The sequence below is a fragment of the Odontesthes bonariensis genome, chromosome 22 (genome assembly GCF_027942865.1).
Source record: "Odontesthes bonariensis isolate fOdoBon6 chromosome 22, fOdoBon6.hap1, whole genome shotgun sequence".
Classification (NCBI taxonomy): domain Eukaryota; kingdom Metazoa; phylum Chordata; class Actinopteri; order Atheriniformes; family Atherinopsidae; genus Odontesthes; species Odontesthes bonariensis.
In genome coordinates this window covers 29,847,904-29,874,854 of record NC_134527.1, presented here as the reverse complement: position 1 = coordinate 29,874,854, position 26,951 = coordinate 29,847,904, and the positions used below count along the sequence as shown (strand labels likewise).

The following is a 26,951-nucleotide window of genomic DNA, read 5'->3' as shown; positions in this document are numbered from 1 at the left end:
ATTACTGCAGTGGTTGAATGAGGCTGTTTACTGTAATGCAACATTACTGTGACACAACACAACAAATGTTCTCATGAAGAAGGAAGCAATTCCATCAGTTTTACATGTTAGTCAGAGGAACAAATTAGAACTGTAGAGAAATAAAACCTGAAAAACTGGCTGAATTTCAAAGTGAACTGATTTAAGCGGTGGGTTTCATTTTCAGCTTTCACAACAACTCCATCAGCTTTTTGTTGGAAACAAAAACTTCTGTAATACTGAATACTGAGTGAGCTATAAAATAAGACACAAAAAACAGGCAAACATCTCTACAGTTTTTACTGCTTTACTGTAATATTGCCGCCCATGTGCCTGCTGTGTTTTTGTGTGTGTGTGAGGAATGTGAAAAGAGAAGGCAGAGGACAGATGGCATGTCAACCCGTTCTCCTCACCCTCATCTTTTCAAAGACAAGTACTCACCCGAGAAGTTCCTGGAGACGAGCATGGTGGTCAAAATGGCCCCCTGAGGAGTAAAAAGAGAAGTTTCAGTTCAGTTACTCCACAGCCAGTTTAACATGTTGGGATGTTAGTTTCATATATAAATGACTATTGTATGTTAGCAATGTTGTAAAAAATGTTATCCCGAATTGCTTACAGTGAAAGTACAAAAAATGCAAATAGGAAGAATAATCATAGTAAACAAAGCCTGTTTTAATGTGCATGAGGACAGAAGTGCCTTCAGAAAGCAGACAATAATTTAGAAATGAAAGTTTGAATTGTGAACCCTCATATTTACCTAATGAAACCGTGATTTTATGTTCTTTAAGGCTTATTATTATGACAGTCTGACGGCAAACAAAAATCAAAAAAGTTATTAAAACACTGAAAACTCAGCCAACAAAATAGATTTTGGCTGCAGGTTTTCTGGCCATTTAAACTGATAAGACAGTTAAATAAATGTATCTGTTTCATTTATCTTATCTGCTACTTTGCTAAGCTAGGCTAGTTAGCTTATTGTGGTGAAAGCTTCTTTCTCATCTTAAGTGTTTGCAGTTCACTGCTTTTAAATCAGTCTTTACAAATGTCTGTGTGCAGTATGTAGAGAACTTCTGCAGCAAATTAATCAAGAAATGATAAAAAATGGAAAATGATATTTCAGCTGCTAGCTATAGCCAAAAGGTTGCCATTTTGTGGTCATAGATAGCATATGAGAAGCTATAACTTTTTATTTCCCCGTTCTGTTTTTTTTTAAATAATCAGTCATTTAATGGAGTAAAAAAAAAACACATTTTCAACACTTAATAATGAACTAAAGATTGAAATTGTTTTTATCAAAGTCTTTATTCACTAAATCCAGCTGTTCAACTGAAACAGTCATTGATGCTACTTCGTTAAGCTAGGCTCTTTGTTTTAGCACCTTTTCTTGATCTGGTGTTACATTACAATTCTGATTTAATTAATTTGCTGCATTAGTTATGTCATATACTGTAAGAAATAACACTGTCATAATATTTGAGGGATATATTTTCAATAATAATTAAGACCATAACATTTATGGTATAATGTATAATGTCGGAGTCCAACTCTGCTCACAGCTCAGCTTCAATGTTATTATTATGCTTTAATGTTAGAGACTAATACCAGACTACACATTGATCTTACGTCTTGTTTTTGCCTGCATGTGAGTAACTCGAACTTTCCTGACGTTTTTCCAGGTTTGACTGATCAAATTTGACCACATTTTACTTTCATTATCATGATATATCAATCAAAGCATCAATAAAAAGTTGTGGAAAACTAGTTTATATCAGTTGGATCTTAAATGATTGGTAGTCAATTAGTTGAAAAAGAACAACTATTACAAGAATTAAATATTTAGAATCAACATTTCTTAAATGTTTGTTGTTTTATCTTTATCTCTTTACAAAGATAAATTGAACATTTGAAGGTTTGAGGGGACTGCTGCAAGCAAAATATTTCATGAAATCTACATGGGAAATCTACAAGGTTTTTTTTTTATTTTTCTTTCATGTTTTCCAGTGTTGTATAGTTCAAACTATTAACCAGAAATAATGGATTCCTAATAATACCTTTTACTATTAATTCAAACACAAGATGGCACCAAATCAACAGTAAAATGTCATTTTGACCCATTTAGCGATTTCACACCTTGAGTTTCCTCCTTGCATTAAATTTCTTCAGGCACTCGACCGTCTCCTGCCTGTGCATCATAGAGGCCACTGTTGAGCGTTGCTGTGGGGAGACAAAGAGAGATGCTGAAAATAAAACATCAGAGAAAAGCAGCTCTGACAGTGACAGGTTTATGTGGGCAGGAGCTGTCGAAGAGTCTCCGCTGTGCTCCAATGTGGTGATTCTGAGAGTCCTGAGGTAACATTTTTAACATTTCTGTGGGAAAAAAGCAAGCTTTAAAACATTCAAATGTCCTCTCATGGTGTCCTGACAATAGATTAATTTTGTTATATAAATACATATATCAATATTAGGGTGTGAAGCAGAGGCAGCTGCTGATAAAGGTAGTATGGCTTTCCTAATTGATTAATAAACTCCTTAATTAATCTAATGATTATTAGTTTTGTCTCTCAGTTGTTTCTGAAATGATTCATCCCTGTTGGTACAGTTGCAGGTTATGTATTCTCACTTTTATTTTGACTTAAGGTACATAAAGAGTGCTACTTGCCAAACTCTGTTGGGCTGCAAAATGGAGCGACGCGTTAGTTCTGGCAGGCCACGTAGTCAACGCGCCTATTGGCTGACGCCGACCCAACCCTTATGGCTGTCCACAAATCAACTGCGCTTATGGTAATCAGCGGCAGCTCGCAATTGGCTGCTGGCATTTGAGGCACTTCATTTAAACTACCAAATTTGTTTTGCTGTCACTGCTCTTTTTTGCTTCTGCTGCACCCACCACCTCCCCTGCTCCACCGACTTCTCATTGCCAAACAATGTCATACTGTTGTCATTGTTGCTTGCTCTGTTCTAGGGGGTTTTGTTGCCTTTACAGCAAATGGAAGGCACTCCACCTGAGGATGCTGCTGTTCCCTGTCTGGCTTCCATGGAGCTCATGGAAAAGTCGGGAACTTCCTCCGAACAGAGCCATACCGCCAAACACAATTGTATGCATTCAGAAATAAAGCTTCTGAAATTTATCTATGTTCTTCGTCTCGTTTTTGACTAGAGTGGTTCTGACAGAACTGTAATTATGCCAACTGAAATTCCAACGAGATGGGATGTATACATTCTAGAAATATAAATTAAAAGCACTGGCTAATTTAAGGGGTTGCTACGAGTTTAAGAGGCTCTTCCTTACTGATTTCTCCCATTAACATCTGTGTAATTTAATAAGCTTATTAAAATCACAGCCTCATCATTCAGGCATGAGTAGATCTGACTAGAACGACAGCTGTGTACTTAATTAAATGAATGTGTTGCAGGTCTGCTTTTGTGGCATGTAAGGCCATTTTAACCTTCCCTCTTTCAGCAGCAGAATAGGCAACGTAAATATTCCCCGGTGCTCGTAAAGGACAAACATTCAAACATAACTGAAACTGGTGAGCAGGCCTCATTTCAGTTCATTTTCCACGACACTTAAGACTATAAATCTAATGCCGGCCAGTACAAAGCTTGAATGCTTTAATAAGTCGATGTTTTTTAGATAAACAGTTCCCTTCTATCCCTCATAAAGATCTCTTTAGGGGAAAGCTGAAGGAAGAAGACAAAAAGAGGCAAGAAACCCTCTCACTATCCACTCACTAGATCTTTTCTTTCTTTCCAAGAGGATTGATTGCTCAGTAGGCGATGCTAACATCAGGTAAGACGCTGATCTCTCTGAGTCTGGTTCTGCCAGAGGTTTCTTCCTGTTAAAAGGGAGTCGTTTCTCTCCACAGTCGCCTCAGGCACGCTCAGGCCGGGAGAAAACAAAAAGTTTTCAGTGCAATCTGTTGGTTTTCTTGAATTGGCTCTATATGAACGAATTGGATTATTTTATGAATTATGATTATTATTAATTAATTGAATTCCAATTGGCTTGAATTGGACTTACTATCTAAGTGCCTTGAGATGACATTTGTTGTATTTGGCGCTATATAAATAAAAATGAATTGAATTGAATTGAATTGAACACAGAGGACTAAATCTGAAGTTTCCTTTCTACATCACAAGTCCTGCTTTGTTGCAAAGGCACTCGCTACAAAACATCTCTTTTACCACAAGTCATTTTTGTGATGTTTTGGACATTAATTTAACATTTACTTATGTAGGGACAAGTGTTCAGCATCAACAAATGAGCCTTTAGAAACATTTGTTTGGGTTGTACTTCAAATAATATTTTTAACACCATATTAAATCATGGTTTTACGTTGTATTCTGTGGCACCAAACTATTAACAAGCTAAAAATGAAGCATTAAGTCTTTCAACCTCAGGTCTACTCTAAGTCAGATTAAAAGATTTACTTAAGTTAAAGTGAATGTAAAGATCCGACACTAATCACAGCAACTAATAAGAGGTTGTCACCTTTGAATTTAGAGCAAAAGTACTCTGCAGAGGCAATAAACTAAGAGGAAGACAAACACAAGGCCCTCAGTTTTCATCCTTACATACCACTGTTGCACACAAATGAAGCTTTTAAATTCAATTCAATTCAAATTCAATTCAAATTCAATTCAAATTCAAAAATACTTTATTTATCCCAGAGGGAAATTAAATGTTGATGTAACTCAATTAAACCAAGGAGTTATTATAGATGCTGATGGCTGTGGGCAGGATCAAAAGCAAAATCCTTCTTTGCATTATTGTCTCCAGAGGTTCCACAGTAGTCCCCAGAACAGAACCAGCCTTCCTTATCAGGTTGTTGAGTCTTTTTAGGTCCCTGGTTCTGATGCTGCTGCCCCAACAGATGACGCCAGAGGAAATGACGCTCTCAACAACAGACTTGTAGAAGATCTGCAACATCTTGTTGCAAACCTTGAAGGACCTTAGCTTCCTCAAGAAGTACAGTCTGCTCTGTCCTTTCTTGTAGATTGCTTCACTGTTGTGTCTCCAGTCCAGTCTGTTGTCCAGATGAACACCAAGGTATTTATATTCCTCAACCACCTCCACTTCTTCTCCCATGATGGAAACAGGGTTTGATCTGACCCTGTTTCTCCTGAAATCTACAATCATCTCCTTTGTTTTGTTAACATTCAAGATGAGATGATTGTTCCCACACCATGCCACAAAGCGGTCCACCAGCTCTCTGTACTCAGCTTCTTGTCCATCTCTGATACACCCGACAACTGCAGAGTCATCTGAATATTTCTGTAGATGACAGGAGTCTGACTTGTACTGGAAGTCTGAAGTGTACAGAGTGAAAAGGAATGGTGAGAGTACAGTCCCCTGTGGTGCTCCTGTGCTGCTGATCACCTGGTTAGACACACAATTCTTCAGTCTGACAAACTGTGGTCTGTTTGTCAGGTAGTCATTAATCCAGGTGATTGTTGAGGCCTCCACCTGAGTCTTCTGGAGTTTAAGACGAAGCAGATCAGGCTGAATTGTGTTAAATGCACTGGAGAAATCAAAGAACATGATCCTCACAGTGCTGCCTGCTTTGTCCAGATGACAGTGGGTTTGTTGAAGCAGGTGTATGATAGCGTCTTCAACTCCAACTCCATGGCGATAAGCAAACTGCAGGGGGTCCTGATATGTGCTGGTTTGCTTACACAGGTGGGTCAACAGGAGTCTCTTCAGGACCTTGATGATGTGGGATGTCAGGGCAACAGGTCTGTAGTCATTGATGACTGAAGGGTGAGTTTCTTTGGTACCGGAACCAGACAGGATGTCTTCCACAACAGTGGTACCTTCTCTTGGGTCAAGCTAAGGTTGAAAAGGTGTTGCAGAATCCCACAGAGCTGCTCTGCACAGGCCTTCAGGACTCTGGGGCTGACACCATCTGGACCTGCAGCCTTGTTCCGGTTCAGTCTCTCCAACTGCCTCTTCACCTGACTTCTAGAAACAGAAAAGTGGGAGGGGGAGGCAAAGGGGACAGCAACATCTCCTGATTTGGTTGAAGACAAACTAGTGGAAGCAGAAGAATCCATGACTGAGGTGGAGGTGGAGATGTTACAGGAAAGCTGTGGGTCAGAGGAGGGTGGGATGTCTCTTTGGCTGGGAACAGGAGGGGAGGATGGTGAGCTTGTTCCTGAACTGAACCTGTTGAAGAATGTGTTCAGCTCATTTGCTCTGTCCAGACTTCCATCCATCCGATCCTCCCTCTGCTTGAGGCCTGTGATCTTCTTCATTCCTGACCACACATCTCTGATATTGTTCCTCTGCAGTTTACTCTCAAGCTTCTTTCTATACACCTCCTTGCTCTCTCTGATCTTGACTTTGAGCTGCTTCTGTATACTCCTCAGTAACTCCCTGTCTCGCTCCCTAAAGGCTCTTTTTTTCTTGTTCAATAGTTCCTTTAGCTCACTGGTGATCCAGGGTTTGTTATTAGGGAAGCATCTCACTGTTCTGGTGGGGATGGTGTTGTCCACACAGAAGTTTATATAGTCAGTCACACACTCAGTCATGGCATTAATGTCCTCTCCATGTGGCTTACAAAGAGAAATCCAATCGGTTGCATCAAAACAACCCTGTAAGGCTTCTTCAGCTTCCTGTGACCACTTTCTAACAGTCCTTTTTGTGACAGGTAGTCTCTGGACAAGGGGTTTATATGCTGAACAGAGAAAAACAAGGTTGTGATCTGATTTACCCAGGGGAGGTCTTGATTTGGAAATGTATGAATCCTTGACATTTGTGTAAAACAAATCCAATGTCTTGTTTTCTCTGGTAGAGCAGCTGACAAACTGTTGAAAAGTTGGCAGTGTAGCAGAGAGTGAGGCATGATTAAAATCACCAGATATTGCCACAAAAGAATTGGGGTGTTGTGTCTGTATCTGAGCAACAACGGAACTGATGACATCACATGCAGTGTCGGCAACAGCTGAGGGTGGAATGTAAACAGCCACCAAAACCAGCCGCGGCCGCTGTATTTGGGCAGGATGGGCAGAGCCCCGCCTTCCACACCCCAACCTTTCTTTTATAGATAAAATATGGATAATTATAAATTATAGATAAAATATTTATTTCAACTTCAATCACAGTGGGAATCGTATTACACCATATTGTGGCTTGTGACGGACTTTGCGAGTGGAATCTGTTTTTATTTTCACTGAAATATAGCCTACCTCCAGTGTGGCTGCTTAACGTTAGATCTATGGCCACTGGCCAGGGCAGATGCCTGGTCTGCCCTCAGCTAAGCCCGGCCCCGCCGAACTCTCGAGCACATTCTACCAATCAGAATCACTGTAGGCCCCTACGTAGCATAATATCATGTTACATTTAGCGCGCCTGTATAGATGCTATTGGGGCAGGTGTATGATCTGCCCTGGACATGGAAAGGACTCAAAGGGTTTAAGAAATATTACTCCGCCCATCTAACCAGTGGGAACTTCAGTGCCGCCAAATTCCCCTACAAACTTGTTGGATAAAACGGATAACTATGTCGGATTTGATGAAGGATATTGGCTGTTTAATCCGGATTCACATTTGTGGTAGGTAAAGATTTTACTTTATAGTTGCTATCTTAAAAAGTTTAAGTGATTGTGAACGAAGTCTTTGCAAAATGGGAAACTGGGAGTGATTTAATGAAATATCTTAAGGCTGATTCATACTCGGCGCAAACGCGCAACTGTTCTGGCTCGAGAACCATTAATGACGTCATCGAAAGCGCCAGCCCCTTCACAGTTCCTTCAGCTCATAAGCGCAGTTTGCGCCGAGTATGCGTCACATTTGCAGTTCTCTCCAGACCAGCGAGCGTCACTGTTGAGGAAACAAGCTGAAAAGCATACAAAGAAAGCATACACAATGCCACCTGTGGTGTCACGTCCGCAGAGGCTGGCACATCTGATGTGGAATGAATTTACTCTGGGTGTAGAACTGTATATGTCTCTCTGAGATAAGCGGCTGCGGCAAAAACAGAAGAGAAGGTGGAATGTTCGTCCTTTGCAACAAGACGAACTTTGTCAAACGTTGTCCCAGTGTAACTTCATAGACGTGTCGTACAGATGTTTGTAGAGGCGCATCCTCTCGGTCACCGTGGTCTCTGTAGTGTTCATTTTTTCTTTTTCTTGGTCAGCTGTTTCCGGTTGAGCGCGCGTGAAGTCAGAAAAAAAGTTGTGTGCGCGCCCTTGCGCCGCGCGAGGATTTTCTAGCTTGCGAAGGGGGGCGTGGCGGAATTTTGGGACACGTGACCGTTTGCGCCATTTGCGACCAGCTAGTATGAGCGAGGTTGCGCCGAGTATGAATCAGCCTTTAGCTTGATGAGCAAAGCAATGTTGAGACAGTAAACAATGTGTTGACAGCTTACATGTACAGTAGGTTACTTGTCTGCTAGCTTAGGTTGGAGCACTGTCGGTGTGTGACATGAAGCATTTTTCGGAAAAGGCAAAAAAACACGAGTCCAGCAAGGCGCATCTGAATTGTGCCATGAAATTAGCCATGCAATGCTTTGCGACAAGTTTCCCTCTAATTGAAACGTAGGCAGTATTAATTCCTTTCACAAACTTTGTCTTCGCTCATTTTCACGTGGCTTTTGTGTTTGTTGTATGGCAGACTTTTATGCGAGTGCGCCCCCCCCCCCGCGTATGGTTGCATAGACTATTGGCCTATTGCGTATGCTCCATAAAAGCTTGCATTTTGATAACGCAGATCATCTGCCCCGCCTATTTTCCAGACCACGAGCCGCTACTGACCAAAACAACACTGGTGAACTCTCTTGGCAAATAATATGGACGAAAACTTACTGCCAATAGTTCAATGTCAGGACTGCAGAGACGACTCTTCACAGTAACATGTCCTGGGTGACACCATCTGTTGTTGACAAGCACTGCCAATCCACCCCCTTTCCTTTTCCTGCTACTCTTTAAATCTCGATCTGCTCGTACAGTCAGGAAGCCCGGCAGAGAGACGCTGGAGTCGGGGATATGATCCTGCAGCCATGTCTCAGTAAAACACATAATGCTACATTCCCGATATTCTTGCTGAGTCCTTGTCAAGGCTAGAAGTTCATCCAACTTGTTAGCTAACGATCTTACATTGCCCATGATGACGGTTGGCAGAGATGGTTTGAACTTCTTCTTTCTTTCTCTCCTCTTTGCTCCTGCTCTGCATCCACGACGCCTCCTTTTCAATTCCAGTGGGATTTCTGGCTTCAGTTGTCGAATTATTTCTGCTTTTCCAATGTTAATCAGCTGCTCCCTGTTGTAAACCACCCTGTTGCTATGGTTATGCATCATAACAAAAGAGCAAAATATACAAAAGTATTGGGAAAAATCAATCCAGCTTCACAGCATCCAAGGCAGGAAGGAACAGTTGTCCAAAAAATGCAATTTCTTCCAAGAAAAAACAGGAATGAAATTTAGAAAAAAAAGAAAATCTCAATGTGAGGTACAGAGCTACTCCAACGTGCTGCCACCCTCAGCGGCGCATTCTAGAACATTCTAAACCCCCTATATCAACCAAAATACTTACCATTTATTTTTGATGACCATTATTAAAGATATAAATCAAACCTACATACATACATTCAAATGAACTATAAATATATCAGCTCATTTCTCCACTTGTCCCTCAAAAACCATGCGTATGCCTCGTCTTAAGGACATTTTGCGTATTTTTTCTTAAAAATAACCAATTTGTGTCTGAGAAAATGCATGTGACTGATTTTTGTGCCAATTATTCAGACATTTGGCCCAGATGGGTACCTGTTTGGCCAATAGGTCAGAGTAACCAAAAGCTGACACTTTTAAGCCCCCTTTTATACATATTAGGTTTCAGATTTCTTTTTAAACATATTTGGTTCTTCTGATTTGAGTAAGCACCCACCGCCATGTCAATAAAACTCAATTATTTAGATTAACTTCTGTTTAATTTAGCCACACTGTTCTGCTTTGTTTTAAATACACTCATTTCCAAACTCAAATGATTCATTATCTGTAGTAGTATTATTTTCCCAAAGCTTATAATGATTATAAATGTCAGCTGGAAAAAAAGTGCTTCAGCCTGATAAAAAGGGGGACATTTCCTACTTTTAAGAACAAAAACCTTCAAGGTAAAACTGATTCATTTTTACTCCTCATACAGTGGTGTATGGTGGAACTTGATATTCTGATGAGGAGCAAATGGAGGGTTTATCACTGAGAAAATGTGCACTCCCGTCCCTCTGAGCCGACTTGGTGCCAGTACACGTCACATATTGTATGTTTGGAAACAGGTGATGCTGATGTTTGAGCTTAGAGTAGATGTTCTCTAAGTCAGAAGAGGAGGCCATGAAATATTGTTTCCTGTGAGCAGTGACAGGATGCTGGATGTAAATGTGCTACTTACGCAGACCCATGGGTGCTTCAGAGCCTCCTGAGCAGTAATTCTCTTGGCAGGGTTGATAGTCAGCATCTGGTTGATCAGATTTTTAGCCTCCGGAGTCACCGTGTCCCACTCTGGGGAGGGAAACTAAAGTGCGCCCATGCATGCCCACCGATTAATTCAAAAATGTCAACAGCAAAATCAGAGTGTTTGGCTGAAAGCAGGGCAGCAGCAAACTCACATCGTACGCTCCAGCTTTGATCTGCTGGTAGAGTTTGTGCTGGTCTTCATCCCAGAACGGAGGGTACCCAACCAAAAGGATGTAAAGGATCACCCCTACGCACAAAAAACACAATCTTTGTCTGAGTGGCAAGCGGAGCGAGGAGGCGGCGGTGCAGAGAAATAAGCAAAGCGCTTACCGCACGCCCAGATGTCAACAGGTTTACCGTAGGCCTCCTTTCTCAGCACCTCCGGGGACAAGTAGCCGGGAGTCCCTGCGAAGCCTGAGCACAAAGACAAGCACAAAGCAACAGTAAGTGTTCTTAATGCGAGGGCGACCTCAGAGGAAAAGGGTGTACGACTCGAAAAGCTAAACAATTTAGTCTGTTGAGGTCACCAGTTGATGTCATTAACACCAGAATAAAGAATTTCAGTTTAATTTCACAGCATATCTATGTAAAAAAGGACCTTAATGGCTTATCGCTCTGTTTTTTTATTACAGTAGGATTACTATAAGTCAATGTAATGTAACATTATAATAAAGAGTCATAAAATCTGCTTCTTTTACATTTAGCTACACATTAACTACACATGCCACCAGGTTATCCTCTGTTTAGTTTGACTACAAAGCTGGTAAAAAATTGTCAAATCTAATGGAAAAGAGAGAGAAGACAGACTTTATGAAGAGAAATAAATAAATAAATCTGAATAACTGAATCACCACCTCCACTCAAACTCTTGCATGTTAAAAACTGTTTTTTAACTGAATGTGTATATGTATATATATATATATATATATATATATAGATCCAATATATATATATATATATATATTGGATCTTTTAATCTAATTCTAGAATTGGTAAATGCAAATTCTTGTACAGCTAGCTGCAACTATACAGGTACAAATAGAAAATAGATCCATATATAGCAGTGAGTTTTATTCAGTCTTTATATTTAGAATAAAGATTAACTGTTATATTGGAACAGGTTAAAACACGTTCTTCAACTTGTAGTAGGTAGAAATGTTGAGTATTTTGGTTAGAAATGGTTGAGTCGTAATGGTTTGAGAGAGGATTTTACAGGAAGGTCTTACAGCAGGTGCCTAAACACTGCAGGGTCCACCTCCTGGATCTACAAGACAGGAGCCAAAACAATTATCTCCCAAATTAACCACATTTAACTTGGCTGAAGTCAACTTTACATTCACTGTTTCTGAACTGTGTGCATCTCTTCTGGAGATCTTTAGATAAATCATTGTCTCCAGTCCAGATAAATGATGCCCCCAAATTATCCCCAGTGTGTGGACGCTGCTTTTCAAGCTATTTTTTACACTGATAAATTACATTTATTCTATTCTTAATGGTTAAATAACTGCATTAATGATTAGTTTGCATTCAAGGCACTTTTACTTTAGTATGAATTGAAAGGTGCCTTTTTGGATTTTGACTTGGCTTTCAAACTAAATTTGAAAGTTAGCCGGAGGATAAGCATCGTGGTTTGGGGGGATTTTCTCATACTTATCTTCTATATTCCATATTTTTGTTTCCTTTCCATTGTTCACAGCTGTTTCCAGCCTCTCTGATCTCTGCACACCTCCCTCAGTATTTGTTCCCATCACCGTAAGCCTTATCCTTACCAGGTTGTTACTCTGTTGGACTACTCCCCTCTGCAGTGTTTCTTTGTTTTATGTCTCCCTTAGTCTCCACTTTTTCAGTCTTTATCAACCCTCAAACACTCAATGTTGACATTAAGTAAGGGAGAGCAGTTCCTTTACCCTCTCTTTCTCAGTCTGTGTAGGTTTTCTATTTCTTGTCACTTCTTCATTTGTACTTTGTCAAAGTGACTTAATTCACAACTTATTTGCACGATACGTCAAAACATATTTCAAATAGAATGAGTAGTCGTAACTCATGCCTCATGTTTACTCCTTTGATGATTTATTCCACTCGTATATTCAGTCTTTTTTTTAACCCTCCAGTTTTCTGATTATTTGATTGTTGTAGCACCTGAATTTCAACTATATTCAACAATCATTTCATATTTGTTCAATGATCTCTCTGACTCCAATCTCAAGGCTTCCTCCATCCACCACCGCTGTCATATTCACGCCAGCATCCAATCCTCCATCAGTCTAACCAGAAGCTTTTCCCTGTTAGCTCAAATATAATCATATATTTCCACATGCTTGTCTTGGTGCAGTGCGATTCTGTTTGACACACCTGTCAGACATATCTGATGAAGAGCTGCTCAGAATTGCTAATAATAATATATTTGATTTTTTTTTTTCAAGAGCAGAGACTATCCACTTTGTAAGTCTCTGTTTTGGCAGAAATCAGAATGATGATGATTCAACTTGAAAGAAGAAAAACTGAAATAATAAATTGGTACTTTTTCACAAAGCAATCTGGTTGAAATGCTCCCGAGAGCATCTACAGAATGACTTCAATCCCTGCACTGAGTGTATTTTGAAAAATGTCCTTGTGAATTCGCAGAGATTTCAGTTTGCTGCAGTCTGTTCGTAATAAATCATTGCAATTGCTGTTAGTCAAGAACAGGGAGTACATTTAGAGCACTTATCTCAGTCTGTCAGAGCATTTCCCCCCAAATTCAGCATTTCCGTTTGCTTCCTGAACCAACACCAGTGCTCGCATGTGTCGCAAAACTTAGATTTTCTTTTAAAGGAGAAAATATCAAAGAAGGACATTACTGCGAGATGAGAGACTAATCTAGCAGCACAAGCAGCTTTTGTTGTGGGACATAAACTATGAATTTTTGTTCAGGAGAAAAGATTAAATCCCTTAAAGGTGGGGTATGAGATCTTGGAAAAACGGTTCCTGCAAGCTATATTTTTGAAAATACACAACCTTGCCTCTCCCTTCAGCCCACCCCTCGAAACCACGCCTTCAAAACACATGAACGAGTCACAAGTCTGTGAACGTCCAGGGGGGGGGGGGGCTGACGGTTGATTGGCATGTCAGAATCCAATAGAAGTAACTCTCATCATTACTTCTATTGGTCAGACATTTCCTCTTGCTACACCCTCTACAATGGACTAAAATATTACTTTTTTTTCCAAACATTCTATTTTAGTGGGTGCAATGGGGTCGTGAGGAGGTTTTCAGACAATATGATAAAAAATGCTCCAGAAAACATCTCATACCCCACCTTTAAGTGTTGCATTAAAGTGGTTTTCTTCTCACCAATCCAACCAAAAGTTTTTTGTTGTAATGCTGTTACGATAGCTCTTCTTCCTTAGCACCTCTGACTTGGGGAGTTCCACAGGGATTTATTCTTGGCCCAGTTTTATTCTCTTTATATATGCTCCTTTAGGGCACCTGATCTAACATTATTTTGAGTGTTTTATCACTTTTATGCTGACGATCATGAATAAGGTTTCAAACAATTTTCTCGTTCCTTATTTGCTAAAAATGTAGGAATCATCTTTAGCTGTCAATTAAAACGTGATAAACATGTTAGCCAAGACTTCTCACTAAGAATGCATATCACTAAGTAATATCCACCCACTATCCAATATTCGCTCAGCTGAAATTTAAGATTCAACAAAGCATTTCATTGGTTGCAAAGTTAGTGTATGTCCCTGTGTGCAGGATGAGTTATCAACATCTTACATAGTTTTTCTGGAAATGTAAAACTCTGAAATATTATTAAGAATACCCCAAAACTGACTGTGTTCACTGTTGGGCCGGATGTGTAAGATGTACAAAAACCTTTACATTTTTGTGAAATAAAGCTCAGAACAATGGCATATGTTTGTTTCCCCTCTGTTAATCTATTATTTTGACCACAATTTTGCCCCCTATCATCAGTTACTCTATGCACCTCCGGGATGGGTCGCCACCTTGTGTAAAAAACCATCATTTTGTGTTTGAATTTCAATGCACTGACCTCAGTTTAAACTGTATGATTGTCCCTTCCAAGCGCTTTATATTTGTAATTTGCTCTGCAGGTGAAAGTGTATCTGAATAAGTAATGTGAACAAAAATCCATGTGCACACAGCGGAACGTAACTTACCAAACCAAGCCTGCTGCTCTCCTTGAACTTCAATCGCCAGTCCAAAGTCAGCCAGTTTCACGGCTGCATTCTTACACTTGCTGGCCAGCAGCAGGTTCTCCGGCTGCAGGTGTAACATAAAAACCACACAACTTCGTGTCACTACTGTCACGTGTAATGTAAGTGGAACCAGTTGTCTCAAGACACTCTATTGGATTGGATCAGGACATTCTGCTGTGATTGATGGTGGGGTTAAGTCGGTACATCTTCAGGGTGTGTTGTAATAAAGTAACAAGCTTTTGGGGATTTGGTGGAGTTTTCATGATATATCTAACTCCAAATTACAGCTTTCTATTAATCGGTTTGCAGCAGGTCGGTCTCACCTATTTTTAACCATCACAACAGCTGTCAACATGCCAAACATCACCAAAAACACAGCATTGAAACAGCTTTCCTGAGAGTTACTGATGATATTCTCATTTCTGTTTTTAGTTCCTTTAGATTTGTCTTAATATAATTTGATACTGTTGACCATGATTTTCTTAGTGATCGATCAGAAAAATGCATCTTTGGTGAATCTCTAAAGTTGCTTTCTACGTACCAATCCAACCTGAAGTTTTTTGTTGAAACTATCAATGGTTTTCCTTCCTCACACTTCCTTCCTCTGACTTGTAGAGTGCCTCAGGGATCTATTCTTGGCCCAGTTTTTTTTTTTTTCATATTCGTTCCCTTTAGGCATTTCAGTTGTAAACATGTATCTTTGGTATGTTGATGATACACAGCTTTGGTTATCCACAAAGCTTAGAGACCTCTCAGATGTATCTCATCTTGACTGAAATCAGCAACTGGATTAAGATAAATTTCCTTCAGGTAAATGGCAAATAAGGTTCCAAATATCTTCTAGTTCTTCGGGCCAGCTAGACGATAAAACCAGATAATTTACTGATAAATATAGCCGTTATCATCAATGCCAAATAAAACTTACAGCTGTTTTTACCTGCAAAACATTAAAAAATACGACCTCCATTATCCTTCCAGCACTTAGAAACAGTAATTCATGCTTTCATATCATCACAAAACTGCTCATTAACACCTGATATTGCTCTCATGCCAGCCCAGTTTTCATGTCATTACACACTTCAAAATCCTCCTTCTCATCTGTAGAGTCTTAAAAATAAGGCACCAAAATACATTAGTGAGCTTTCTCTACTCCAGAAGACCTCTGAGGTCCTCTTATAAAGATCTACTAAAGGTTCCTTGTTCTCGACTAACTTGTAGGGACTGTGTTTGCTGTTCTGGGTCCCTGAATGGAAAAGTTCTCCTTCAGATCTAAAAGCTCTAAAGACTCATCTCTTTTCAGAATGTTTCTGACTTACTGAGTTTTTGGATTCAGGTTTGCACTGTTTTGCTGTGTATGTTTATGCTCTTTGCTTCAGATGTTTTTGTCAGTGTCTTGTCTTTGTATTTCAGATGATGCACATTACGTTTTACATTGCTTTGCTGTTTCCTGAAGTGTTGTCTCTCCTATTATTCCAATTATTCTTCATGTAAAGCGCTTTGCAACCTTGGTTAAAGGTAGGATATAAATTAACATTTACTTGCTTCCTTTACTTTTCAGTGTGCATTCAAGACAACTTTGTGAATGACTGGATGAATTCATATTTTTTTTAATTTTTCATTGTTTTGTAGTTTCTTTTTTACACTTTGTGGTCAGTTTATAAGTCTTTATGGCTGCTGGTTTAGGAACATTTGTAGTAATTTAACCTCTGTGGTAATGTTTTTGACCTTTTATAGTCAAATTTTAGCATCTTTATAGTTTGTTTTTTAATGTTTGTGGTCCCTATTTCTGTTTTTTGTTTTCCCTTTCATCTTTGTGTGATTCTGTTTATTTGTTTGTGATAGTTTCTTGCGTTTTAGTGGCCTTGTATTATTTCTCCCTCCTACGTGGTGCTTAAATGCCACTTTGAGGTTATTTTTGCCTCTCTGTGGTCATTTTGTGTCTCTCTGATTGCTTTGTTTCTGTAGCTTTATCGTACCAAAAGACATTTAGACAGCCATCATTTCAGGTCAAATCCCATCCCTTTACTTATGGTTTTTGTGTAAGTTTAAAAGGAAAATGTTAAACCAGCATCAAAAGACTAATATTGGCTAAAAAGAAATGCATTTGTGGAAATGCTCAGTGACACAGGGCTACCAAACACAGCTTTTCTGTTTGCAACAGTCGTGTCGTTGCTGCTCAGACGCTGATGTAACAACAGTCTGACAGTCAGACACACTGAGTGACAACAGCTCTTTGCTCATACTGACTGATCTACGGCACAAAGCAGTAATCTCTCCATGACAGTGGCACAGAAACATCTGCAAGCTGTGATCCAGCTGCAAGACAGATGTCATGTCACCCCCTGCTGGCTGATGTAAAAACTCAGAGGAGGATCTTCTCCTTATTGGCAGCAGGTGGAACATTTAGTGTACATTCCCCTCTGCAGAGAAATTCAGCTTCATTTCAGTCAAGTAGCACCAGTTTGTGATAAAAGAAATCTCAGTAGAAATCAGCTGTGCAAAATGTTGAAATATAGCCTTAATTATCTAACATTAAATGAGGGTTTGCTGCAAAATAAAAACAAATTTCTTCATACTTTTTGTTGCTTTTGGACAAAGATGCAACTCCACAAAGAAGAAAATTTAACAAATCTGTGAAGGTCGGGATGTTTTTGCTCACTTAATTAAAGCGACACAATAAAAATTGGAATTCTGATTTACTGGATCAAACAGGAAATTAAAAAATAGCTATTTTACACATCGAAATCATGAGATAAGAAAACAGTTTACAATACAGTAATCAACCTTGTAATTTGAGAGAGAGATGATCATGATTTCGACTGAATAAATAAGAAGCCAAAATATTCTGTGAAGCAGAAATTTTGGAGATCAAAATTGTGATTTAATTCGCAAATACTGAGAAACTTCAACATATATCAGGTCATATAACAAATCCTGATCGAAGTTAAGTCAAAAACTTTAGATAAAAGTAAGTGAAAACATTAAAAAGGAGTGAAATATTTTACGTACTGAACCAAAATTATATGATTAATTGATTAATTGATTCATTCATTCATTTTCTGTACCAACTTCATCTTGTTCCCTTATTTTATTTAATCAGGTTGTTTTTGGTTGAGTAAAGTAAGAAGATAAGATACAAGTCTATCAGAGTATAAAGTATTGAATTTCTACAATGTTATTGATCAGCTTGAAGATTGTTTTGTTAAATGATTGTCTGTGCAAAGCCAAATCTTTAGATAAATTCATTTTATGATCAGAAACGAGTAAAAGTTTGACATATTTGTTCAATAAACGGCTGCAACTCTGATATTAAAATGTCATTTATGTTCAAAACAGAGGTCTCCTCCACATTTTGTCTTCTGGTTAAAAAGGTAAGATTATTTTAAATGCCAAAAGGATGAAAAAGAAAGAAAAAGAAAGCAAGCATTTATGTCATTTTGTTCATTTCTCTTACCTCCTACATAGAGAAGACTTGTTTTATTTGAGAATTATCATTACAAGTGAGCTTTTTCAGTCCTTCGTGATGCCGTTTCCTGTGTTAAACACCTCTAATCCTGCTGGGTGTAAAGAACAAGATATTTATGGAGACCTGGGGAGGATAAAATATTGATCCCCGGATATAAGGTTCTCCTCCTGCCTCTCAGGCCGTTTCATGAAGCACTACAACAACTCAGTGCCTTTTCTTTATAGTAACTTGATAATGCTCCTCTTGGAAAATCATCACATATCAATCTCAGACCTTCATCAACTGGCCTCCTTTAATATACATCTGGGAAACTGGACAGTCATCGTCCCCCACAGAGGAGATTCTCCTAAAATAATTTCAAACATTTTTCCAGCACACAATGGTTATAAAAAGATAAATAACTTAAAAAGAAGAAGAAAAGAAACGTTTTTGGTTGAATATTCTGTGTGACTGCATGTATTAGTGGTGTATAGACACACCTGCTGGATTAAGGAGAATTTCATACTGGGAAAAATCAACATGTCCCATCAAAGTGATTCAGAACATACAGTAAAGAGCATGCACAGCACTTTGGTTTAATGACGCATCTGCACGCACTCATGCATGCGTTGTTAACCCGAGCCCACAGACATGCGCAAACATGCTGGCTTTGAAATACTTTTCCCTGCACTTACCAGCCTTCAAAGTTTTGAACAACAGTCAGACAAAGTATACAACTGTGATGAAAAGAGGTTTCTGGCTATCTGTGTGTGCAGGCAAATTTCCAAACTGACAAAGATGGAGGCGTGCGCTGGTGTCTGATGCGTCACATCATCAACATCATAAAAGTCTGAAGTTAATCTGCGTTTTTAAAGTACTTTGATCCATTTACACACATAAACATACACATTTAATGCAAAGACTTATTCAGTCCTTACTCAGAAATCTTACAGAACAGTTTAAATCAATGTAGAACGGATCTTTCTCAGCTTATAATTGAACACTTAAAGCTGATTTGTACGTTTCTTCCAAGTCAAAAAGCTGCAAAACAAAACTCAGCACATCAGCAGCTTGTTCTTCTCGAGCTGCTGATGTGCTTCAGACAAGCTGTTGATGTTCCACAGTTTCACAGCAACTGCAATATCACTCATGCCCCCACACCAAGGAATACAGCCATAGAAGAAGAGTACCTCAGAGGGCAACAAAGAAGAAGATAATGGGAGATTGAGTGGGTGTGGATGCTGTTTTGTAAGAAGTTTGAGGCAACGCATTTAAGAAATGGAGGATCGTACTCGTTAAATTATGCAAGGACAGATTGCCTCTCCATCACTGAGACATACAACCGCGTTTGCTCACATCCATGGTCATTTTCGAATCACCGGTTCACCTTACGGGCTTGTTTTTCTGGACCGCGGAAATAAGAGTCTCGCAAGCACAGAGAGAGCATACAGAAAACCCCTGATAAGATTTGAACCTTCTTGCTGTGCAAGGCTGACCACACCACTGTGCCACCCCAAGACTTTCTGATATAAAAGGCAATAACGTGTGAAAATCGACTGTTTTGTAAAGTGAAAGCATGAAGAGGAAGTGAATTTGGGATAATGTTAGTGTGGAATTTGGAAATCACTGATAGGACTGGTGCCAAAGTTGTTTTCTGCTCGACTGGTAATCAAATTCACATTATGATTTCTATCTTCAAGTTGACCTCTAGATGTCAGTAACTATTACAAGCATGTTCCTTTAAGGGTCACATGGATGGTTGAAAGTACATTTGGATGTGTCTCGTATGATCTTAAGGTTACATTTGCATCACATGTGCATGTTTTCTTTCACTTAGAGACCTCTGTGTTGGGCCTCCAGCAAAGTTTGTTTCCGTCTGATAAGCTGGTCTGAAAATGTTTCATTTAAAGGTGGGGTCTGAGATCTTGGAAAAACGGTTCCTGCAAACTATATTTTTGAAAATACACAACCTTGCCTCTTCCTTCAGCCCACCCCTCGAAACCACGCCTTCAAAACACATGAACTAATCACGAGTCTGTGAACGCGCGGGGGGGGGGGGGGGGGGGGGTGGGGGGGGGGGGGGGGGGTGGGGGGGGGTGGGGGGGTGGGGGGGGGGGGGGGCTGACGGTTGATTGGCGTGTCAGAATCCAATAGAAGTAACTCTCATCATTACTTCTATTGGTCGGACATTTCCTCTTGCTACACCCTCTACAATGGACTAAAATATTACTTTTTTTCCCCAAACATTCTATTTTAGTGGGTGCAATGGGGTCGTGAGGAGGTTTTCAGACAATATGATAAAAAATGCTCCAGAAAACATCTCATACCCCACCTTTAATGTTCCACAGGATGTGTCTCTTGTGTAAAATGGGACTTTTGGGGCCAGAATCTGTGCTCAAGTCTACTTCTGTCACTGGAATAAATATCTTAGGACCTACTGCTGGTGTCTAAAACACACGACACGCTGTAGAGCAGAGATACCCCGAGGGCCGCTGTCCTGCAGGTTTTGGATGTTTCCCTGCTCCAACACACCTGATTCAGATCCTTGCATCATTAGCAAGCTTGTGCAGAACTTAACAATCTTTTGCAGAGATCCATTTCATCTGAATCAGGTGTGTTGAAGCAGGGAAACATCTAAACGTCCTGCAGGACTTTGCAGGCTGTGGACTCCTTGAATGGGTCATATGTTGTTTCTGAACGTAAACACCGTCCACCATCTTGCTTGGCTTTTCTTGGACTTGTGGGATGTTGGCCCAGTGTTAATAGTCTAACGCAGGGGTCCCCAACCTTTTCAGCACCAAGGACCGGTTTGGTTCTGCAATTTGTTCATTTTTTTTTGTACTTTACGTTCAACAGACATTACATTTAGCAGACGCTTTTACAAATTAGGATAATTAGGATATGACGACAGACAGACAGTCGTCATTGAAAAAAATAAACGTGCACAATCGGCCTCCTATAATGCAATCTATGCAGTTTCCAAGTATAGAATCTAGTGAGTGAAATGAAAGAATTCCCGATTTCCATGTCTTTTTTTTAAAATAAAAAATAAAAAATAAAAAAATAATAATAAAACATAATTTTTATTTTTTTTTTTCTCCCCCAATCTCACGGCCCGGTTTGGAATGTCGGAATGTTGGAATACCGGTACGGTGGTTGGGGACCCCTGGTCTAACGTGTATGGGTTTGTTGCAGGGTCACACTGTCTGCTGGTGGGCACCACTGTGTGGTTCTGCATTCATTTGGTGAATCAAAATGTGCCCCATTCATGTTGCCCGTCTTTAAACCCATCAGGACCCGTAAAGGGAGCCTCACTTATGAGGGGTCTGCTACCTCCATATCAGATTCACATTTTGGCCTCATTCTGTCCAAATGCATCCGAGCATAACCCATGTAGGGTCAAGTAACACGTTAGCTGCAAAGTGTCATTAAAAAAAAAAAAAGTTGTTGTAGTTTGCAGTTCTGCTACAAAGATTCATTTTGAAAAATCAATTATGGAGAGGTGTTTTGGACATTTTTGCAGGGATGCGACTGAACATGATATTTTTGTCTTGCTCAAGAGCAAAATTTTGTCATAATCGTGACTAATTCGGGGTGTAAATATTCAAACTTTGCTTGTTGGCTGAAAAAACTTTTCCCATCATCGATTCTCTTCTCTTTCACTTAAATTCAGTACTTCATGTCTCTTTTGCCAGTTTAAAAACTAAACAGCTACAACACACACGCAGGTACATAGACACACACTCCTGCAGGTGACTCACCTTGAGGTCTCGGTGTACCACCCCCATCTGATGGCAGTGGAGCACGGCCTCCAGGATCTGCTGGATGCAATGACTGCATGCAAACAGCAGGGGGAGCAGGTTAGTCCGAACACATTCAGCCCCCAGCAGTCACATTCATGCAGAGGCAGCAGCACACATTCATTGTACCGCACGCACACTCACACATGTCAAGTCAGAATGATCGCTTTGCACGTTTATAACACATTTGAACACACATAAGTGGGAAAGATGTGAAGGGTAGACCTGTCTGTGAACTGTGGAGGGAGCAGGTGTGTAGTTTCTGCTATTTTCTGTTTTCAAGATGATGCCAAATGTTAGTCAGGCAGTGTGGGAGTGAGCTGCAGCTCCGTGTGGGAGATGCCAAGTCTAACCTGCACATTTTCTGGTGTAATTTATTCAGAAACAGCAGCAACACTGCCTTTGAGGAAAAGACTCAGCAAACAGGCGCTGCTCTGCTGTTACTCCACTGACCTGTACTTACTCACTCACCCTTCTCGGACTGCTAAACAGTGCAACAAGATTCCAAAAAGCAAAAACCAGAGGACAGGCAGACTCACAAGGAGGCAGACAGAAAGACAGACAGGCAGGCACGAGCAACATTTGAATCACAGGCAAAATCTAATAAAAGACACAGGCATGTAGATGCAGGGCAATGCAACACAATTAAACACACACACACACACCTTGAGGTCCCTGTGCACTATGTCATGTTGGTGGGTGTAAGACACACTGTCTAGAATCTGATGGATACAGTGACTGTGGAGACAAAACAACAGGGTGGGGAGCAGATAAAGGAGAACAAAGACGGTAAACACAGAGAGGTTGAGGCTGGGGGGAGCATGTGAAGGCAGGAGGGTGTTTTCAGGAGCAGGCAGCCATTTAACAGATATCTAAAAACCTGTTCTTTGTAATTCTGATTTTCTTTGCCCAGGTTCTGAGATTTGTGTCCCTTTGTCTTCACCTTCTACTGTAACTAAAATACGACACATCCCCTGAAATCTGAGCTTTTTGAAGGCGGAAATCGCAAACACAACTTGGGAGGCTTCACAAAAAATGACGTCATACTCCTGACTGAACAGATGGAGGTGATGACGTGGCATTTCATTGTTTTGTTGTGATGGAAGAAGAATAAAAAAGACAAAAAACTAGGTTGTTTTGTGATTAAGTCATACCTCCAGGAAGCTTCTTCAAGAACAGAAATAGTACTTCCAGAGTTACTTCCTCTGAACATGTTAAAATAATGTTTCGGTACCACGTAAAAGGAAAAGCTTCTCCTGCTCTGAGGTGTAACAAAGTTGTGCTCATTTCACTCCCTAAATATAGCCGAACATGAGGCTCACAATAAGAACGCCCCTGCTTGGTTACTATGGTGAAAAGGAACACCCCAAGCAGTGTTGACAACAAATAATCGCTGATGTGAAGTCTTTCATTCAGTTGAAAATACAAAATCGTGTTTTAATATCATTTTTAACATAATATCAAGCTGCCCAAACCTTAATCTCTAACGCTTACTTCTGTCATTTTGATTCCTAAACCTAAACAAGAAGTTGTGTTGCCTAAACAAAATTAAATATATATTTTATGATACTAAAGAACCAAGTATTGGAACATCTTTTAAACAGGTCTCCTGGTTGAATGTCCTGCAGAGGTTGATTTGCAATTGAACGAGGTAATCCACGTGTCCACCTTGGAGTTCTGTTGGTCCAGAAGGTGATTTCAAGACACTAGCTGCCACCAGAGATCTATGAGTTAAAATTCATGCGCATTTGTATCTCAAAGTTTCCATCAAACCAACTTTAATTCATCTTTCATTTTTTATGTACGATTAAGATTTAGTGTGTAATTCAAAACTTAGAGAACAAGGTTTGTTTTCCTACAAAAGACAAAAACAATAGAGCAAATCAAGCAATCTAAAATGAACAGACCTAGATATAAAACAGGATTTTAATGAAAAAGATATTCAATGTCTAATAAATGCATTTATAAAATAAAAATGTGAGGGGACTCGTTAAGTGTGCATAGTGGGGTTAGATTGAGGGTAACGGTGGAGGTTGTCGAGGACTCTAACTGCCTGTTTAAAGAAAGAATTAGTATTTTCAGTGTAAAAAGATTTTTTTTTAAATCAATGACTCATCCTAAACTGAGGCTTTTTAGGGCTCTGGAGTCGACCAAACAGAGCAAACCAGGCACATATAGCTTCTGTTTCTAGAGAAAACACAAAAATACAGCAAAAACAAATAAAACGTGTTTAGTTATTTCATGGAAACTTGAACGTAGATGTGGCTTTAAAGGTTGAACATATCGTCCGTACACTCATTGTCGGTGCCTTGGCAGGTCTACATGTTATTGCGTTTTGCTGCCAATTGGGGGCTGTAGCAGAGATATGGTCTATTGTTTTTGGTGCCTTGTCCTCTTTGCTGTGAAACTGGTTGTTGTCGGCCCCTCCCAGCTATGGTCAGTTTGAGCTTTCGATCACCTCTGGAGCCTACACGTTGTAAGCTTTTTGGACAACTGCACATCTGTCCTATTTGTGACACTCAGAATTTTAAAAACAACATTTCTTTTCACTGGTCACCTCTCATCGTTGATACAAAAGCCATCACAGGAGCAGCATCTTGGTGAACATCCTCCTACCCAAACTGAGACGACTGAAATATGTTTTTATTGAATTTTCTTTATGAATATTACCATGAAATATTGGTCAATTCGTCGGGTTGCAAATAAGATGACAATAAATCAGTTCACTGACACAGTTAGTTCTTCCAAACTTTTTTCAAGATTCATGGTTATATTTAGGCGCTGGTGTACCAGTCATCCACCCCAACCACCTCCCAACCTCTGATTCAGTTAAAGTGGACATGACAGGAGATTTTCAGTCATTCAAATCTTAACCTTGGGTTCCTCTAGATTAACTTTGCACACTTCATAACTCTGAATAGTTTGTAATCATTCTTTCTTTTGGGGTTAGTCTACTCCTACGAGAGGATCTGGATAAAGTGTCTTCTGATTGGTTAAATTCCTGAAGGTTTGCGCAGGGGGACTAGCCTGGCTGACGCGTCCACAATCTCGATGAGATGGTGGTCTGGGAACTAGGTGTGCATTTTCTCGTATTTGAGGCGTGGTTTACGAATGCCTAGAGCCGTTTATTGGGCGCTACGAATGTCTGTCAAATGGCGTCTGGTTCTTCCCATGCTGCTTTGCGCGCGATTCATAGCCAATTGTATCACTTATACCAGATGACAACAGAAATTCGACGAGGAAGAAGAAATAAAAGTAAAATAAAAGTAAACTTGCGCTCTAAGCTACTTAAATTGACAACAAAGTAGGCCTATATGCTATATTCTACGTGAATTTTTATGTTGTAGAGTTGTGAATAATAAGGGCGGTGGTTTCCAGGCTGACTTTGCAGTGAGAATGAAATCGAGCGCAAAGCAGCATGGGAATTCCCAGGCTAGAGGGGGACTCACAAAGAGGCGAACTGGATCCTGAACATTAAAGCGAGCAGCGCAATGAACCATCAAAACGAAGATTACAGCAGGACGCCGTCTGTTTGGTAAATCTGCTAAGTTCCTGAGTAACTCTGTGTTTCTGAGCGGTTGTAGAAGCAACACATGGATCCGTTTGGTTGTCTTGTGTATAAATGTATTAACACAAAGTGCTGTTAGCCCCCTTAGCTGCCATTTGACTCAGTCTAACCACGATATTTGCGCTAAAATTCGTTCCTACATGGAATGCCAACTCAACAGAGACATTTGAAAAGTTTCACTCACAGATTGAGGGTCAGATTTGTACCCTTTTAGTATCGGAACAGCTTCGACTTTCAGTTTCAATGCGAAGCCAGCGTCGCACTGGTTCTTCTTCATGAAACTGCTGTACGTGAAATGGGGCAAACAAACCCAAACCTTTTCCCGACTGGACAAAACAAACCGCATCCACAGATGCAAGATTTCTGGGTATTTGGGAAAGCTGCCATTTTCTTGAAGATGTCTCTAAAGGAAAAACAAAGAACTGAGTTCCGAAAAGTACAAGTGGATCACCTTCGCTAACAATAACATGCACACTCTTGCTCCCATTGGTGCACATTACCTGGAGAATTTGACCATAAAAGGATATCCTAAACTACCTAAAAGTCTCGGAAGCAACATTTTGGACAAAACGAGTTTCTTCTGCATAAAAATACTAAAACATGCATATTTATCTTTTTATCTTTAGCTTTGGGTGACGTTAAAGGTTTTAACAAAGCAGATAAGCCAGAAAACATGGAAAAGCTGTCACGATTCGTGTTTAACTTGAGGTTAGGACAGAAACGCAGGATGAAAAGAAAAGAATGTCAAGTCACCATTAATAAAAGTTAAAGATAATATTTTCTAGGATGAACCTAATAAGACAAAATCTGTCCGACAGATACAGCTACTCAAACTCTGAACACATAAAACCAAAACGATGTGAGTCGCCTCAATGAGAGGTTTAAGGGAAGTAAATATGTCTTTTGGTCATTTGGGTGAACTGAGAGTTTAACAGGGCACAGATGGAGCACAGAGAGGAAACTGTCAGTGAGATACTGTTGGACAGAAACCAAGCCAAGCCAGTCACACACCCACACTGAGTAACACACACAAATACACAGAATTTATGCAAAGCGAGCAAGAGAGAATCAATGAAGACGAGGAGAAAAACAGCAAGTAAAGGGATGATATCTGCTGAGAATCATCCAGCATCAAGTGTCATTATTAACCTTAAACCTGCACTGAATGGCTAAATCAATCAATATTCAAATAGAGCGTTTTTAACTGCATCAACTGATCACAGACAGTTCATTTCACCCCTTTCTGCAGGCTGAGATTATAACCCAATGAGAACTGAACGCCATCCAAGTCCTTTATTTAATGCTAATCTAACGTGATAGCTACCACAGGACTTCACAGGTGTTTTAACGTTGCTTTATTTACTGTTTTTATTTTCAGTTTTATATTACTTATATTTTAGTAGATGTACATTCTTATTTTAACTATATTTATCTATTCAATGTTACATGTTCTCATGGAAATA

General features: G+C 39.8%; 1 protein-coding gene across 3 annotated transcripts in view; it reads right to left on the bottom strand.

Moving 5' to 3' along the window:
- Positions 1-26,951, bottom strand: part of camk2b2 (calcium/calmodulin-dependent protein kinase (CaM kinase) II beta 2) — a 64,021-nt gene that overhangs the window by 20,982 nt on the left and 16,088 nt on the right. For all 3 annotated transcript variants that reach the window (XM_075456333.1, XM_075456334.1, XM_075456335.1), the window contains exons 6-12: positions 21,882-21,954; positions 14,637-14,739; positions 10,801-10,884; positions 10,623-10,717; positions 10,406-10,528; positions 2,149-2,232; positions 460-502 (exon numbers count right to left, since the gene is read on the bottom strand). In XM_075456333.1, coding sequence (XP_075312448.1) covers positions 460-502; positions 2,149-2,232; positions 10,406-10,528; positions 10,623-10,717; positions 10,801-10,884; positions 14,637-14,739; positions 21,882-21,954 — 605 coding nt within the window. The remainder of the gene's footprint in view (positions 1-459; positions 503-2,148; positions 2,233-10,405; positions 10,529-10,622; positions 10,718-10,800; positions 10,885-14,636; positions 14,740-21,881; positions 21,955-26,951) is intronic.